The 16,623-nt window shown below is 47.4% G+C and overlaps 6 protein-coding genes across 6 annotated transcripts; 4 read left to right on the top strand and 2 right to left on the bottom strand.

The window, feature by feature from the left end:
- Positions 1–804: 804 nt before the first annotated feature.
- PAAG_00414 (hypothetical protein) lies at positions 805–1,512 on the top strand (the record flags this gene model as incomplete). The annotated part of the gene is made up of 4 exons (XM_002797829.1): positions 805–842; positions 938–995; positions 1,182–1,274; positions 1,333–1,512. 4 exons carry the CDS (start codon positions 805–807, stop codon positions 1,510–1,512), a joined length of 369 nt encoding a protein of 122 aa, XP_002797875.1.
- A 988-nt stretch (positions 1,513–2,500) lies between these two features.
- PAAG_00416 (elongator complex protein) lies at positions 2,501–4,321 on the bottom strand (the record flags this gene model as incomplete). Its single annotated transcript, XM_002797831.1, has 2 exons — positions 2,501–3,942; positions 4,012–4,321. The coding sequence occupies 2 exons, from the start codon at positions 4,319–4,321 to the stop codon at positions 2,501–2,503; spliced, it is 1,752 nt and encodes a 583-aa protein (XP_002797877.1).
- A 381-nt stretch (positions 4,322–4,702) lies between these two features.
- PAAG_00417 (succinyl-CoA ligase subunit alpha) lies at positions 4,703–6,087 on the top strand (the record flags this gene model as incomplete). Its single annotated transcript, XM_002797832.2, has 7 exons — positions 4,703–4,869; positions 4,934–4,962; positions 5,011–5,137; positions 5,206–5,268; positions 5,334–5,359; positions 5,424–5,506; positions 5,587–6,087. 7 exons carry the CDS (start codon positions 4,703–4,705, stop codon positions 6,085–6,087), a joined length of 996 nt encoding a protein of 331 aa, XP_002797878.1.
- Positions 6,088–7,921: 1,834 nt separating this feature from the next.
- On the bottom strand, positions 7,922–12,844 carry PAAG_00419 (SNF2 family ATP-dependent chromatin-remodeling factor snf21; the record flags this gene model as incomplete). The annotated part of the gene is made up of 4 exons (XM_015844008.1): positions 7,922–8,194; positions 8,328–12,076; positions 12,158–12,587; positions 12,749–12,844. The coding sequence occupies 4 exons, from the start codon at positions 12,842–12,844 to the stop codon at positions 7,922–7,924; spliced, it is 4,548 nt and encodes a 1,515-aa protein (XP_015700343.1).
- Positions 12,845–14,462: 1,618 nt separating this feature from the next.
- On the top strand, positions 14,463–14,807 carry PAAG_11105 (hypothetical protein; the record flags this gene model as incomplete). Its single annotated transcript, XM_015846811.1, has 1 exon — positions 14,463–14,807. One exon carries the CDS (start codon positions 14,463–14,465, stop codon positions 14,805–14,807), a length of 345 nt encoding a protein of 114 aa, XP_015703615.1.
- Positions 14,808–15,063: 256 nt separating this feature from the next.
- PAAG_00421 (hypothetical protein) lies at positions 15,064–15,789 on the top strand (the record flags this gene model as incomplete). Its single annotated transcript, XM_002797836.1, has 1 exon — positions 15,064–15,789. One exon carries the CDS (start codon positions 15,064–15,066, stop codon positions 15,787–15,789), a length of 726 nt encoding a protein of 241 aa, XP_002797882.1.
- Between the last annotated feature and the right edge of the window lie 834 nt (positions 15,790–16,623).

A 16,623-nucleotide genomic window follows, 5' to 3' on the forward strand; every position in this document is an offset into this window, starting at 1 on the left:
GCCATCTGAATCTGATCTTCCGAATATTTAATATTTCTAGGCATGGTGGTGGTGGTTATTAAATTTTGAAGATTGGTGATGAATATACAAGAAAGAGATTTCCCCTCGTTACGGTGATATTTTCTTTACGGTGGGGCGCACTCACTGATGGGAGGTAGTGAGTTGCGCGTGGCACGGTTAGTTGTTGCATTGAGATGATTCGAATTAAACTCTAGTTAGTTGGGCTGCGGTGACTCTGGTGTTCCTTTTGGTGGAGTCCGTTAGTTAACTAACTATATATAGAGACGGTTGATGTCATATGTCACAGGTATGGGGGTTTGGTCTGGGATTCGCCGGGCACATCACTCCCATTAGGAGGCAAGGAAAATACAAAAGCATTTGTTAATCATTTGAAGACATACATTTAATACACAAACAAACTACAGAAGTAATAATGCAATTGGAATGGTTGAAGGACATCAAGCGAAGCTGTAGCTGGAGGGGTTTGGGTGGACCGATGTTCATGTAGGTAGGTAGTTAGTTGGTTATAACGTTAGCCTAGCATAGTTAACTAGTAACTTAACTCTGCTTACGTTGATTTCCTCCAACATCGCAGCAGCCAACCCTCACGAACCCGCAACAAGCGGCACCCTCGCATCATTTTTAACATCTTTGTCCGTGTAATTACGTTTACAACTCCTTTAGTTACTCTAGCTGTCCACTCTATTCTCCAAAATTACCTTTCAAGAAGTTCTAGGAGCTTAACTGAACTGTTCTCACCTCCAGTCTCTGAGCATCCATCCGTAATTCGGATCTCCGATCAAAATGAAGCCGGTCGTATCTGCGGCCAACGCCTGGAGCTGGTAAGAGTGTGCACACTCTCCCCGTTCATACAAAGCAAACCTATGTCTATCTGCAACTGGTACAGCAGACTGATACTTCTCTTTCGACTCTACAGCTTTATCATTTCCATCTTCGCCATCATCATCTTATCAATCCTTGGCTCTCTGTTTAAAGTACGTCAATATCAAAACTAAGACACACCCTAAAATTACCAGAACCAGCAAGATGGAGAAGAAGGGAGGGTGCTAGGGAATTCCCTCATGCCACATCGTGTTGCTATGCTGCAGCTTTAACACGTTCCATCCCACGGTGAAAGCGCGGATAGACACAGGGAACTAACTAGCATTATGGCATTACAGAACAACCACCATTCAGTCACCGGGTCCACCAAAGACCCGGAGAACGGACCAGCAGTCGCAGCGTCGATATTCACAGCTGTAGCCGTTTACGCTGTACGTAGCTTTTACTTCCCCCCCCCCCCCCCCAAAACCACCTTCATCCGTCCACAAGGAATCTTGCTCGCGCGAAAATCTCCAAAAAACCAACCGCTATCATTCAGCGCGCAAGCTTAGCCATGCTGCGCATGCACTAACTGCGCGCCCCCCGTTTCTCTATAGTTCTTCATGGTATTTTGCGGCATACAAGCCTTCCTACACGTCCGAACGAGTCGAAGAGGCGCAATATCGTTGAACTGAGAACATTCTAAATTCCTTTTATGTTAAAATAATTTCATATCGGGGTTTTACTTTCTTCAACTTTATTGTTTACAACCTAATGGGGCGTAAAGGCTGAGATAGAACATGTGGGAGATGTACCCAATCTTTTTTTACTTTGGTTCCGGCTCTGCTGTTGCATATTAGATAAATCTACTTGGGCACTGGATGTGCGTATGATTTGAGCGATTTATTGGGAATAGACGGATACGGTGCTTTATTCGGAACCCAGTGAAGTGAGGATATGCAAAGGATGCCCAGATTATACCAAAGTTATGGGGATGGCCGACATTGTTCGAAGACGGGACGGCGGCAAAACTATTTCTGCCATTTACATTATGCCCGGTTTAGGGATGGTATATATGGACTCGATCAACTATTGTCAAACATCGCCCCGACCACCATCACCATCACCATCACCATCTTCCCTATTCAGCTATCTGTCTTTTCTTTTCTTCTGGCGCATTTTGTATATGTGATCTTGCCCTTGCATAATTCTGATTTCTGTATCATCTAAGATGAAAAAAACTTGTCTTGTGCCTATAGAGCTCGTTCTGGAGTAGGTGATATGTACATACCTGTGGATCTGCTGATGTTGGTTGTTGTGGTTGCCGTTGGTATGGACATCAGATATGCATGTTGTCGTGCCCATGGACTCCATTCTTCAAAACGTACAATTCCCCATTTATACCTTCTATATACGAATCCAATCTATCCGTAGGTGGAAGAGCAACCAGACAGAATGAATGTTCAAGAGAAAGAATATCCCATATGATTGTTTCTTTTTTTTCCCCTTAAACGCCAGGGGAGGTAGCCAACACCTGTCCACGCCCGTCTACCCTGTACAAAGAGGACAAACGCCATAGTAAGGTGCAATAACTAAATCAATATCATCAAGCCATAACTATCCGGCCGTATAGATGTGAAAAATGTCACTCCTCGATAACGCACGGAGCCCTTTCCACTTAGCACTCCTCACCGCCAGAATCTTGCCGCTCCACCGGATCAAGCATCTTACTCATATACGGTCCATCAAGCCAATATCCAAGTCTGGCATAATAACTCCTAACCCCAACGCCAGAAATAACACTGATCTTCCGACTCCCATGCTCCTCCCTCGCAATCCTCTCCGCCTCCTCCATCAACAGCGTGCCAAACCCCCTATGCTGAAACTTGCGCGGATCCCGCCCATGCAACGGCACAGCAGAGCCGTACACATGCAACTCACGCACAAGGCTAGTCTGCTGCCCCGTCAGCTCCGGCCGGAACGTATGCGTCTTGCTACACTTGCGCAACCGCAGCAAGCCAATAAGGATATCCTGCTTCGGATCCTCGTACGCCAAAAACGTCTCCCAGCCACCATTGGCGGTGTAATCGCGCCGTACAAGCTCGACTTGTGACGGGCGAATTTTGTTCTTCACCTCGTTGATGCCGACTTCACGCGTGCGCACGTCGCGGCACGTGGTGCCGAAGTCCTTCATGCGGCTCAGCGCGAGTTCGCGAAGGTTGCCGTTCTCGACGCCGGAGGTGACGAGGGGCATGGGGATGTCGCGCTGGACGCGGTAGATTCTGGTCCAGGGCGGGACGAGGGCGAGGATGCGTGCGACGATGTCTACGAGGGCGTTTGGCGTGTAGTTTTTATAGCGGCCTGTGCGCCAGAGTTCGTACAGGCCTGTGCCGCGGATGACGAGGGTGGGGTATATTTTTAGGCCGTCGGTGCGGAAGTCGGGGTTCTCGAAGTATTCTCGGAATTGGTCGAGGTCACGTTCCATGCCAACGTTTGGGAGGTCGGGCATCATGTGGCTGACGACTTTGAAGCCGGCGTCTTTGGATAGTTTGAATGTTTCAACTACGGCTTTTACGGTGTGACCCCTGTTGGTGTCGCGGGCGACGTCTTCGTAGAGACTTTGCACGCCGATCTCGAGGCGTGTGCAGCCGTACCGGAGCATGCTACTTAGGTGGGTGTCTAGACAGTAATCTGGTCGTGTTTCGATGGTGATCCCTACACATTTTATGTTACTCATTTCCCCGGCCTGGACGGCCTCGTCGACATTGCTGGTCTGATAACCGCTAAGCGCATTGTGGAGCTGTGATATAAATTCGTCCCGATAGTCCTCTGGCAGGGACATGAAAGTGCCGCCCATGATAATGTATTCCACTTTATCCACACTGTGTCCCAATGATTTGATTTGTTCCACTCTGCCCCTTGCTTGCTCGAAGGGATCGTATCGAGCTCTGATGGCGCGCATGGACGTGGGTTCATATCCGGTATATGATTGTGTAGAGTATTCGAAATCAGAGTCAGGGCCACCAGGGCAGTAGACGCAAATATTTCCCGTGTAGGCAATATGAGGGCATCGATGTGGTTTGCACATTACCGCCACCACGGCAATGCCGGACGATGTTCCTATGACAAATTCCTGTTAAGCAAAAATACGGATATTTTCAGACAACAAATATTTTCGAAAACACATACTTATCGGCTTCGCAATCAGTTTTGGGAGGATATATTTCTTATAATGCTCCGGGACAGCAGAGATGATAGCTGTTAGTGGGGGTTGGGTGCTCAGACGGTGCTTTTTCGATATTTGACCCCGCAGCTTGTTCAGATTGATGTCCTTCTTCGGCTTGGTGGAGTCTCTCTGAGATTCATATTCTTGGATAAGGGCATTTGCAATATCCGAACATGCTCTCAGGTACCGTTCGTTCTCTGGAGGCAACTTTGCCGTCTTCTGGGGTTTCTGCAGCTGCTTGGTGGGAAGCGCAGTCATGGTCTGCGTCGCCATGATGGCGGCCGGTATATATTCTGTAGCAGCAGCTGCTCTAGCTGCAAAAAACGTTTATCGGAATGTTCCCAAATACTACAATCCCGGCTGCGATAAATATAGGTTTTGTGGCGGTGAGACAGCAATGCGATTATCCTGATTGTTCGTCGAATCCAAGTTTGCTCCTTGCAAGCTCCTGGCAGCCGGGGGATCGGTTTAACTATTTAGCGTGGAGAAGCCAACGCCATAACAACAACGTCAGGCAGGGTCTTTGACAGCATCATAGAGTATTTAAATATAGCTCCCCAGCCCGCCAACTCGTCCTTTTTCACCACACTAGGAACTCTCACCTTTCTTTGCCTGTTATTTTCTCTTTTAACTGCTCTAGACATTGTGCACACTATGCAGGTCTTCAGACGTAGCACGGCTTCTGCACTGCAGAATGCTCTCCTGTGTCAGCGCCGGGGTCTAATTACCTCGACCGCCGGCTATTCCTCGACGATAGACAATCTGCGGATCAATAGCGACACAAAGGTCATCTACCAGGGATTTACTGGAAAGCAGGGAACGTGAGTGTAATTGCTTTCGTCCTTGACACGAAGACTGATTGCTAATGGTGCTTTCGTTTAATAGATTCCACGCCCAACAAGCAATTGAATACGGTACCCACCAGAAGACCTCCATCATGAACTACCTCTGATATATCTCAGGAACCAACATTGTTGGCGGAACAAATCCCAAAAAGGCGGGCGAGACCCATCTTGGAAAGCCTGTGTTTAGAAATGTGGAAGAGGCTATGAAGGAAACGGGCGCAACAGCCTCCGCCATCTTCGTCCCGTATGCCCTAGGTGCCACCATATATTTTAATATATTGACTAACAATTGGATAACTAACCCCCGTTTAGACCTCCAGTAGCTGCCAGCAGTATCGAGGAGGCAATTCGGGCGGAGGTGCCTCTCGTCGTCTGGTTCGTTCCCCCATCTAATATTCTATGAGAACCACTAGAAAAAACTGACAGGGCATTTTTCGTAGCATCACGGAAGGTATACCACAACATGGTACGTGATTTTCCCTAAAAAATTTCAATTCCGACACAGAAATATCTTACCTAATACCGTGTAGATATGGTTCGCATAACCGATATCCTGAAAACGCAAAGCAAGACCAGATTAGTCGGCCCCAATTGCCCCGGCATTATTGCTCCAGTAGGTGAACCCCAACCTCCTTCACAAACAATAATTTAAACTCAAATGAATTTAACCAAAAAATTACCACAATAAAACAGGGCCAATGCAAAATCGGCATCATGCCCGGCTTCATCCATCAACGCGGCCGCATCGGCATCGTCTCCCGCTCCGGCACCCTAACCTACGAAGCCGTCAACCAGACCACCCAGGCTGGCTTAGGCCAGTCCCTCGTCATCGGAATCGGCGGTGATCCCTTCTCCGGCACCAACTTCATCGACTGCCTCAAGATATTCCTCAAGGACGAGGAGACGGACGGAATCATCATGATTGGCGAGATTGGTGGGAGTGCTGAGGAGGACGCGGCGGAGTTCCTTAAGAGTGAGAATAAGGCGAATAAGCCTGCTGTTGGGTTCATTGCGGGTATCAGCGCTCCGCCTGGTCGGCGGATGGGTCATGCTGGGGCCATTGTGAGTGGGGGGAAAGGTGGAGCTGATTCTAAGATCTCCGCACTTGAGGCGGCGGGGGTGATTGTTGAGCGTAGTCCAGCTGCGTTGGGGAAGACGCTGCTGGCGGAGTTTGTGAAGAGGGATCTTGTATAAGAAAGCACTTTTAATTTTCAGTCTCTCTCTTTTTTTATTTTGGTTTTATTGTATTTTTGCTCTGAATATTTATTGTTGTTTTTAGATCATCTGCTTTAATAACTTGCATACATGCTGTTATGCTGTCATCATATTTTTTTTGGTTCCCTTTTCTTCTATCATTTCAATCACATCTTCCATTTGGTGTTTTCTGACATTTCTCTCGCGGCTCCTATTTAACTGCTTCCACAAATTGGGACTGATACCCGTCCAAGGTGGTTGTTGTTGTCCTTGTGGATTGGGTTTTCGTTTCTTTCCTTTCCCTTTTTTTTTTGTTGCATTTGCATTTGCCATCCCACAATAGGAAAATATAGAGCTTATGGTTGTAGAGACAAGAATATCAATTTTAATCCAAACGATCTATCGTGATGGTTGAGATGCTTTTTGCCTGCCAGGTTACCTTGAAGTCATACCAAGTGCACGCACGTCTTTTGTACCGCTGTTCTCAGTATGAGATAGAGAGAGGAGTGACACGAAATGGGAACACAGAGGTTCAAGATGAGATGAAAAATAGGAGTTCAAATAATGTACAGAAGGACCTAATTGCCCAAAGCACGTATGCAATAGGATTTCGTAATGCAATCAGGGAAGATGCAAAACTCTTAAAAGAATATTAACGTGGCAGCCAGCCAGCAACCCACACTCTCTTCATTCCATTCCATATTATATCAATTAACCTCTCCTCGAAAGCCGGAAGTTATTCCTTAACTATCCATATGACACTACTGCGAACTACATAGACGAAGCACTTAGGACGCAAAACAAAAACTACAAAAATGAAAATTAACAATCAGACCATCAGAGAAGTGGAGGTGAAGATAGAGATTGGGCGAAGGGAGAAGCAGTAGAAATTAACTACCTTATGGATGTATAACTGTTAAGACAAGATCTCAAATCACATAGATAAAATGACACAAGCAGCCGCCCATACAACAACCATACAAATGCTGATAACAATAAATACCAAAAAGGAAGAAAAGAGGGAAAAAGAGAAAAGAGAAAAAGAGAAAAAGAGAAAAAGAGAAAAAGAGAAAAGGAAAAAGATCAAATACCCATTTCATTTCACCCAATACCTCGACAAAATATACGACAAAGCTTGTGGTGGGGAAAGAAACACAGCTGGGTGGTACATAACAAACGCCGATGTCCGCAGGAGAGGGGAAAAAATAAAAAAACAAGCTGTGTAAAAAACAGGAGAACTGAAAATGCTTTATCAAGAGGTGGAAAAGGGACAGGTTTTTCAACGGATTTGGCCAAGCAGGGAACTCTGGAGATAGGGATTGTAGGGTTGACTAGCAGAAATAGATGTATGGGTGTGAATCAGGTGTGTAGGAAAAACAACCAAGGCCAAATATGCTAGCAAGGCAAGTTGAGAAGAAGACTCTTGTCCATTCCGATTGAATAATGTATGTATTGAAGGGGAAATGAAAAAGTAGGGTTTGATATAGTAAAGAGGAAGAGTGGGGAGGAAGGGGAAACATGGGATAGAACATAGAAAATGAAGAAGAGAAAGATAAAAATATAGAAATCATAAAACGACATGGTGGTAAGTTGGAGAAAAAGCAAGGTAATAATAATAATACTGAAATAACTTCTAGAAAAAGAGAAAAAAAAATATAGATATATGCCGTACAATTTTTCTTTGCCAATTCCGAACGCGAAAAAAAAGAGTAGAAAACAAGACAAAAAAGGGAGGAAAAGAAAGAAAAAAAAAAAAAAAAAAAGAAGTCCGTTCATATTAACAAACTCCAATAACCAACCCCCATTCCCCTTCCACACACAAAATTTTTCGTTTTTACTCATTATCACTTACACCACCACTATTCGACCCATTAGTCAACGGAGCCGCCGTGCTATCCTTCGACCCTCCACCGCCAAACGTCAACTTGAGTTTCTGATGGTGCTGTTGTCCCGAAACTGAAGCGGTCGCTGACGCTGATGCCAATGCCGAAACCGAAGCTAGTGGGGTACCGACACTCGATACCGCGCCTGAAGAGCTCTGGTCATCAAAGTCGGCGAATTCAGGGTGATTTTCTGTTTCGCGTTTGAGTTCGGAGACACAGAGGGCCTGGAGGTGGGTTAGCAATGGGATGGATGGTGGATAATTTTATCGTGAAAAAAACAAGAGACGTTTTTGAACAGAAGAGCGGAAGAGAAAGAGAGTGTGTTACGGGATTCCCTTCTTTTTTTTTTTCACTCACCTCAATATCATTGGCATCCTGAAAAAGTACACTCCCATCCTCATTATATGTGCGCGCATTATTGCACAGCAACCTAATATCCTCTCTAAACTCCTTCAAACTCTGATACTCTTCCCGATTAATCTTCTTCCGAATCATCTCCATCGCAATCGGCGTCTGAATAATCACATAGTAATCCGGATAATGGCTTTTGGGTGGCGGCTTCATGAACGGCTCGATAATAGACCGAGTGACAGGCCCATCTTCACTATCTGACGAATCGGCAGGAAGCTCCTGTTCCAGATCCATGAGGGCTTGGTAGACTTTGTTGAGAATTCTCTGGAGGACAGCTCGATCGGAGGGCGCCAGGGTATCTGCGGCGGCCATAGCGGCTTTGCTCATTCGACCCTTCTTTCGTTTGACGGGGGTTTCATCGATGTTTTCCTCCGCCTTTCGCTTGGGGACAGGACCCTTGCGTCGCTTCTTCGGTGGCTGCTGGGGGGTTTCTGAGTTCTCCCTTGATGGTTCGGGGGATGAGTCAAGGCCTTGAGCTTTCTTCATCCGTTTCTCCTTGTTGCTCCGCCTTCGATCGAGTTTAGCTTCGTTCCTTGCAATTGCGTCTTCGATGGTGTCATCGTCCGCATCCACGGCCATAAGCCACTGCTCTTCGGTAAGTCCATCATCATATTTCATGACCTTCCTTTCACGTGCGCCGCGACCCGCAAATTCCTCTACTTCTTCCGCAACTGGGTTATCTTCAGCGAGATATATATCAGGTAATTCCTCATCAACCATGAGGCGGGCATATTTCCGCCCAGGGCCATAAAGGTCGTTCTTGTTACGTTCTTGATCTATCTTCTGAAATAAAAGTATCTCTTCCTCAGACCGGGCCATAATGTCGTTAAGGTCGTCGTCATCCATTTCATCCTGATCGCCACCAATTTGCTCAGCACTTTCAGCACTCTCCAAAAGGGTACGTAGCAAGGCATCACGCTCCTCATTCGTAGACTTGTTGTCAAACTTTCCAGCCTGGATAACTTTCCCATCCATGTCCAATTTGAACTGCGCCCGTTCCAGAATCCTCTCTTCAACAGAGTTAGAAGTGATTAGTCGTAGAATTCGGACCTCGTTCTTTTGACCAATACGATGAGCTCGATCCTGCGCCTGTAAGTCCTGATGCGGGTTCCAATCGGAGTCGTAGATGATAACTGTATCTGCAGTCTGAAGATTCAAACCGAGACCACCCGCACGAGTAGAAAGGAGGAAACAGAAATATTCCGAACCGGGGGCATTGAACTCCTTCAATAGATCTGATCGGTCATCAGACTTAGTGGAGCCATCCAGACGAAGATATTTCATGCCACGAAGCCGCAAGAAATCCTCCATGATATTCATAATCTGTGTCATTTGAAAGAACATCAATACGCGATGGCCCGATGCTTTGAATTTAGGCAGGATCCGATCCAATAGCTCGAATTTACCAGCCGTCCGCCAGATCAGGTCATTTGTAGCCCTTCCTGGATTCATTTCGTCCTCTACAGATTCAAATACGAAGGGGTGGTTGCAAAGTTTCCGGAGCTGCATGAGCATGTTGCTCAATCCGCGCATACCAGTCTTACCACCTTTACCATCACTAACCACCAGTTTGTTATGCGTGACGAGTTGCTTATAGAGCTTGGCTTGCAACGCAGAGAATCGGCATTTAATCACTCGTTCCTGTTTCTCCGGGAGGTCCTTCTCCACGTCCTTCTTCAAACGTCTCAACAGGAACGGACGAAGAACCTTGTGCAGTCGTCGAATAACGAGCAACTGTTCTTCTTCTGTCAGGTCCATACGGTCTTGTCCTCCTGTATTGGCAAATGGCGTGTTGAACCATTCATCGAAGGACTTGACAGACTTGAAGATGTTCGGGAGGACGAAGTTTAGAAGGTTCCAAAGTTCGGGAAGATTGTTTTGCAGAGGAGTACCAGTCAAAATTAGGCGATAGCGGGTCGTGTAATATTGAGTTAAAGTACTACTTAATTTCGACCCGGCATTCTTCATGCGGTGACCTTCATCAACGATCATGTGAATCCACTTAACCTTGCTTAGGACGGGTCGGTCTTTAATAATATATTCATAAGTCGTCAACAAAACCTGGAAATTACCCCATCGAATCGCCTGCTGCTGCTGTTTCCGCGTAGTTGGAGGACCCTTGTACACGATACGACTCACAGAGGGTGCCCACTTTTCGAACTCAAGATTCCAATTGGTAAGGGTACTGAGCGGAACAATAACCAAAAACGGACCGTTTTGTTTTTTCTTCTCGATCAGGTAAGTGATTAAACTTATGGTTTGGATGGTTTTACCAAGACCCATCTCGTCTGCCAATATACCGTTCAGGTTGTTGTTATAGAGTGAGATCATCCACTGGAGGCCCTTGATCTGGTATTCTTTCAAAGTGCCGCCAACAAGTATGCTGGGTTGCTCTGTGATCTCTTCCTTCAGACGATGGGCAACAGCATAGTAGTCAACTTTCCTACCACTCTCCTCCAGCTCATCATCGTCATCTTCAATCTCTGACTCGTCATCATCGAATCGATTTTCTTCACCGTATCTTTCAGCAGTGCTTTTCTGTTGTTCTTTGACGGAAGCAGCGAGTTGTCGGAGGAAGCCATCAGTCTGTTTAAGCAAGTGAGAAATACGTGAATCCTTGGCCTGGCCAAGCAGTTTCATGTATGTCTCTTCATCGTTCGCCTTCAAAGCCTGCAGACGTTGTTTAGCAGTTCTTTCTACACGCTTCTGTTCATCACGTTCCATGTCCTGGTGATGTTTCATCATGAGGCGTCCTAGTTTCTGAATCCGTATGCGTTGCTGGTTTGCTGCAAGTTGGACTTCGCGACCATGACTGAGAATGGCTTGCAGCTGTTCAGATTGCTCCCTCTTCTCCCTCGATTCTCGCGCGTCTCGTTGCTGCTTCTCAAGTTTCTCAGTAACTCTGGCTTCACGAAGAGATTGTTTCTTCATGCGACGATGACCAGCCCGGTTCGCTGTCATTGCCAGATTGTCGAAGTGAAACATCTCTGTTTGTATCTGCTTGCGGAAGAGTCTCTGTTTCGGCAACAGATTCAACATCTTGTATTCAATCAAGGCCTTGAGCTTGATAGAATCGTCTCCAGTCGGGGTATCACTCTCATCTGTATTCCAGACTCCCAAGTTTGCAGGCAGTTTTCCTAACTCCGCCTTTCGGGCTGTTATTAGATTGTACAAAGCAGTTTCTTGATCCTCCTTGGCCTTTTCAATATCAATACCCATTGGCATGAGGCTGGGAATTCTACGTCTATTCCTTCTGAAGGCATGATCAGCGTAGTTGATGGTCTCAGCAAGGGCATTGTATGGAGATTCAAACGTTTCGTACATCGTCTTCGGTTCAGTTGCCTTTTCGTCAGATGGAGTAGGTTGGCTTTCCCGAACTTGTTCAACGTTATCAACGTTCTCTGACATCGCAATACCATCAGTGGTTGCAGGCGGGAACTTTTTAGCAAAAAGTTGTTGCTGAACGCGCGGTGGTATAGCAAGGTTCTTGGAGAGCATCTTGAAAGCAAGGATCTGATTTCTCAGCGTGGTCAACTGTTCCGGCGAGAAGGTGCCTCCAGTTGAAGATACACCCTTCGATGGGACAGCATTGCTTTGTTGTTGAGTTACCGAGTTGGACTGTGGTCCAGCGGAGACGGCAGCCGCGGGGTCCTGACTGGAGCCGCCAGACATGGTGCTCATTGGTCCAATTCGACCTAATCAAATGCAGAGAAGAAATGGTTAGCAAAAATTCTCATCTTGAGGCGAGAATGCGACGAGATGGCACGGGAGATTACCATCAACACCATTGGGTAGGTTATCGTTGGGGATGCCATTGGGTTGTTGCGACTGCTGTTGCTGTTGCTGTTGCTGTTGTTGATGCAGTTGCGGTTGCTGCTGATGTTGTGATCGTTGCTGTTGCTGGCTATGCTGATGCTGATGTTGTTGCTGTTGCTGTGGCTGTTGCTGTTGCTGTGGCTGTTGCTGTTGCTGTTGCTGGTTATGCTGATGTTGTTGCTGTTGCTGGTTATGCTGTTGCTGTTGCTGTTGCTGTTGTTGCGCATGTTGCAGTCGTTGGGTCTGGAGCTGCTGCTGCTGCTGCTGATGTGCAAATTGGCGTTGCTTCTGGTAAGCTTGCTGCCTTTGGACGAGAGCCAGGAGATTATGGGCTTTGATGTATTCTGGATCGTCCTGGCGCACGCCCTGCTCTTGCATCTGGCGAAATTTCTTTTAAAAACGTTAGCTTGGGTACATAAGAGATAGATGTTGATGGGATATGGGGTGCATTAGGCGTTTATCTAATAAATGAGAATTTATAATAATAAAATAAATCCATAGTTGGGGGGGGGGGGGCCGATTAGTCAGGGTCAGGGTGAGGGACAACGAACATGATAGACCTCCTGCACATGTTGCTGTGTGAGGTTGGGAGGTAGGCTGAGATTGGGCGTGGCCACCGTATTTGGGACACCTTGAATAGAAGCCATGGTGTCAGGGGGGGGTTATTGAGGACATTAAACGGAGCCAGCCCTTTGCGAGGCGTTGCCTAGGGAGGAGGCTGTTTGTTTCGGGGGAACGGGGGAGGAGAAAAGGGAGGACGAAAGTGGGCGACAAGAGGGTCGCGAAGGTGTAGCGACAGACAAGCGGCCTGAGCCAGGCCTGTGGAAGAAAAAAGGAAGGTCTGGGGTGCGGAGCGGGACGACCGGAGGACTGCAGCGATGCTTGGCGGATGGGAGAGGCCAGAGATTTTGATGGAATGAGACCCAGGCGGATAAAATAAGAGGCAAAAGAATAGAGGTGACAAGCAAAAAGGGAGGCAGAGGGGGGAAGAGAGCGGAAGATGGGGGTGGATCCAGGCGGAGTGAACGAGCAGCGGCGCGTTGAGGCGCGTAGGGCGGCAGCGGAGGGATGGAGACGATGATTTGATACTGGGAGAGTTTGTCGCGACGCTGGGGCGGGAGGTGAGATCAGAAGAAACGGGAGACTTGGCTGGACACTGAAAGCGAAGGAAGAGGCTGAAAAAGCGGTTTGAAGGGGCGAGAAGGGCGCTGTCCCGTGACCGGGTGGGCGCTGACTCAGCCGGAAAAATTGGAACTGGGCTCTGGACTAGGCCGGATTAGGGTTAGGCCGGGAGCGGATGAGTCAGCGGAGCTTGGCATGAGCACCTGACCTCATCTGCCGGGCTTCAACGTCCCGGGGGGAGAGAGAGAGAGAGAGAGAGAGAGAGGCAGCGGGCTGGTATACTTCTGGTGGCCAACTATTGGTATACAGCTGGAGTTCACTCACTAACCTACGTTCTTGCTTACTGCGCATGATGTTTGGCTGCTCCTAATCCCCTCCTCTGAGTTTTTGGACAGATCAATCTCAACCAGCCTATCGCAGGAATGGCCTGGTCCAAGATTTCCCGCCGTTTGATACCTCACCTCTACCAGATATCAGTCTTCCAGTTGACTGGTCTTGGATAACTAGAGACAAAAAGCCAACTGAGGAAGAGGGAGAGGGAGAGGGAGAGAGAGAAGGAGAGGAAGAGGAAGAGGAAGAGGAAGAGGAAAAGGGAGAGGGAGAGGGAGAGAGAGGGAGAGGGAGAGGAAGAGGGAGAGGGAGAGAGAGAGAGAGAGAGAGAGGGAGAGGGAGAAGGAGAAGCAAAACCCGTTGCTTTCACTGCTGGGCGTGTCGTTTCCCTGTTTGACCTCCGGTGGGATGGATGACGCTGTTGCTGCTTCCCATCCTGAAGCTCCGCTCCACTCAATTCTTCAATATGGAATGCTCGACCATCGGATGGAGCAGTGCGAAGTCGGACCTCTTGGGGGAATATCTGCTACATTAAGATATATACACATCACAGATCCCCAAGTTTTATCCATTTTCTCTTCCCACATCACGCCCATTTCTACTCTCTATACCCAATCCACAATATATACCACTCATTGATACACAGCTGAAACTCCCGCTTCTCGGAAAAGGGCACTCTTTTACTCGCCTGCAACTGAAGTGATCACTGTAGGGTTGATAGAAAGAAAGAAAGAAAGAAAGAAAGAAAGAAAGAAACCCCTTTCTCATCTCGTCATAACCAAGCCTGCGAACAAAAGGACCGCAAAAAAGGCAATGGTACCTAAAAATGAAGTCTACCTCGAATTCGCAGTCGTCCGCCTCAGGGAAATCTTCAACACCCTGCACCGTATGGGCCCCGTCATCCAAGACCTGAAGATATCTACAGCCATACCAGACAAGATCAGCACCACCGCATTCGTCATCGCCTTCCTGGACTGGGCTATCTCGCCCAGATCCATCGCAGGAGATCTCATCCGGGTGCTTGAGAGGGTCGATGTTAACGTAATGGAGGAGGATGTTGACACCGTCATGCACAAGCTGACGATGAAGAACGAGGCGAAGGAAGCCGTTGTTTCGTGGGCGCGGTTCTGGTGTTTGAATCTCTTGTTTCCGAGTTAGTTCTGCTGTTTGGAAGCTTGGAAGGGGATCCTCCCATATCTTGCACTATTGGTAAAATATATATTGACCAAAAGATATAACTAGTGATGGACAGGCAGCTCTTGGGCAACTTGCCGGAGTATTGGTCGATAATGGCAGACATAAGGCACTCTGTAAGTAACTGTCAACTCGGGGCTGCGGGGGAAGAGCGGGGTGTCAAAAAGGAAAGAACATCAATCGTTAATATATACATGTGCCATACACACAATCCGCCAAAATGAAGGTGATGCAACGAGACTCAAACCGCTGCCCCGTCACCGGCATCTACGACACCTTTACCGCAACCAACGTAGAACTCCAGGGCACCCTAGCCGCCGTCCACATCATCCCACCCCGAATATCCTACAACAAAACCGTAAAAACTCTCATCAGCAAATTCACTGGCGGCCAAATCCGCCCAGAATACCTCTCCCCCGAAAACATCGATGCCATGGACAACACCCTCATGCTCTCCACAACCGTCTCCACCCTCTTCGAACAATACCGCTGGTCCATCTACCCAGAACGCCAAAGAAACCCACAATTCTCTTTCTCCGTCCCAGGCTACCACGAAGAAGAGCATTCCTACCGCCTGCGCAAAGTCGCCAATTTCTACCCGCCCAACACCTTGTCCGCGCCGGAGGATTCTAGGATCCTGTTCGGTCGGGGACCGCCCGAGGGGGGTGTGTTCGTCTTGCCTAACCCGTCCTATCTGCGCTTGCATTATTCGCTGGCGCTGATCCTGGATGCGACGCAGGCTGGGAAGACGATTTCGAGGATTCAGCATGCGATGATGAGGTCTGGCCTTGGGCGGAGGGATTTGGTGTTTTGGGGGGATGAGATGGAGGTTTTCTTGCCTACGATTTATAGAAGGGGCATGGAATGTGTACTGGGGGTGCTTCAGTGGTATGCGGAGGAGGCGGAGGCGAAAGCTGTGAGGCAGAGGGAGAGGGAGGGGGGATGAGGAGGAGAGAAGGTAAGATCAAGTGGTGGGATTTGGGCATCTGTCGTTCTTTTCCTTCTTTTTTTTTTTTTTTTTTTTTTTTTTGTTCTGGTTGTACCTTTTCCTATTCTCTGGAACGACTCCCGCAGGTTTATTCTTTCAGTCGCCAGGTTGTTAACTGTCGCATATACACCTATGCACCCGTTCTTTACTTTCCTTTTTACGGCGAAATAAAAGGGCCCGGGTTTTTTGCTGTTTTCTCTTTGTTGCACTTTGATACGATTATGAATTGCTCTAAAACTTGGGCAACCTACAGAGCCAATAGTTGGAAAAGGGAGATAGAGAATCTCTCATCCGTTTTTGATTCAATATTAGAGGGGGAGGAGAGGTTGACAAACACCTCCCTTTCCATTTCCCTTTCAACTTTTATCATACTGCAAGGCAAAAAAGGAAAAACAAAAGGCAAGGAAAGAAAAAGCAAATGACAAACACCCAATGAAAAATTATCGTACTCCCTCATCTAGAAAGAAAACCACCTGGGATCTTTAGACAAACGGATGATTTTGAGTTAGTTTTCTCTTTTTTTAAAAAATAGGGGGGAAAGGAATAACTAGAGCCGGCAAAAGAGGACCAAAAGCCTTAAAAACAAAGGAAAGAGTCGTGAAACTTAAGGGGTAAAAACAACCCAGGTGTCTTCGTGAGAGATGCACGTAACAAAAAAAGAAAAATGGAGATAGGAAAATCATGGGTAAACCCGCCAAAGACATAATAAGAACAGAACCTTTTGACGAAACCGATACCCGCACACCGATATTCAACAAAACGCAGCAGACGAAGTGAGAGAAAAAAGCGATC

This window comes from Paracoccidioides lutzii (genome assembly GCF_000150705.2).
Source record: "Paracoccidioides lutzii Pb01 unplaced genomic scaffold supercont2.1, whole genome shotgun sequence".
Classification (NCBI taxonomy): domain Eukaryota; kingdom Fungi; phylum Ascomycota; class Eurotiomycetes; order Onygenales; family Ajellomycetaceae; genus Paracoccidioides; species Paracoccidioides lutzii.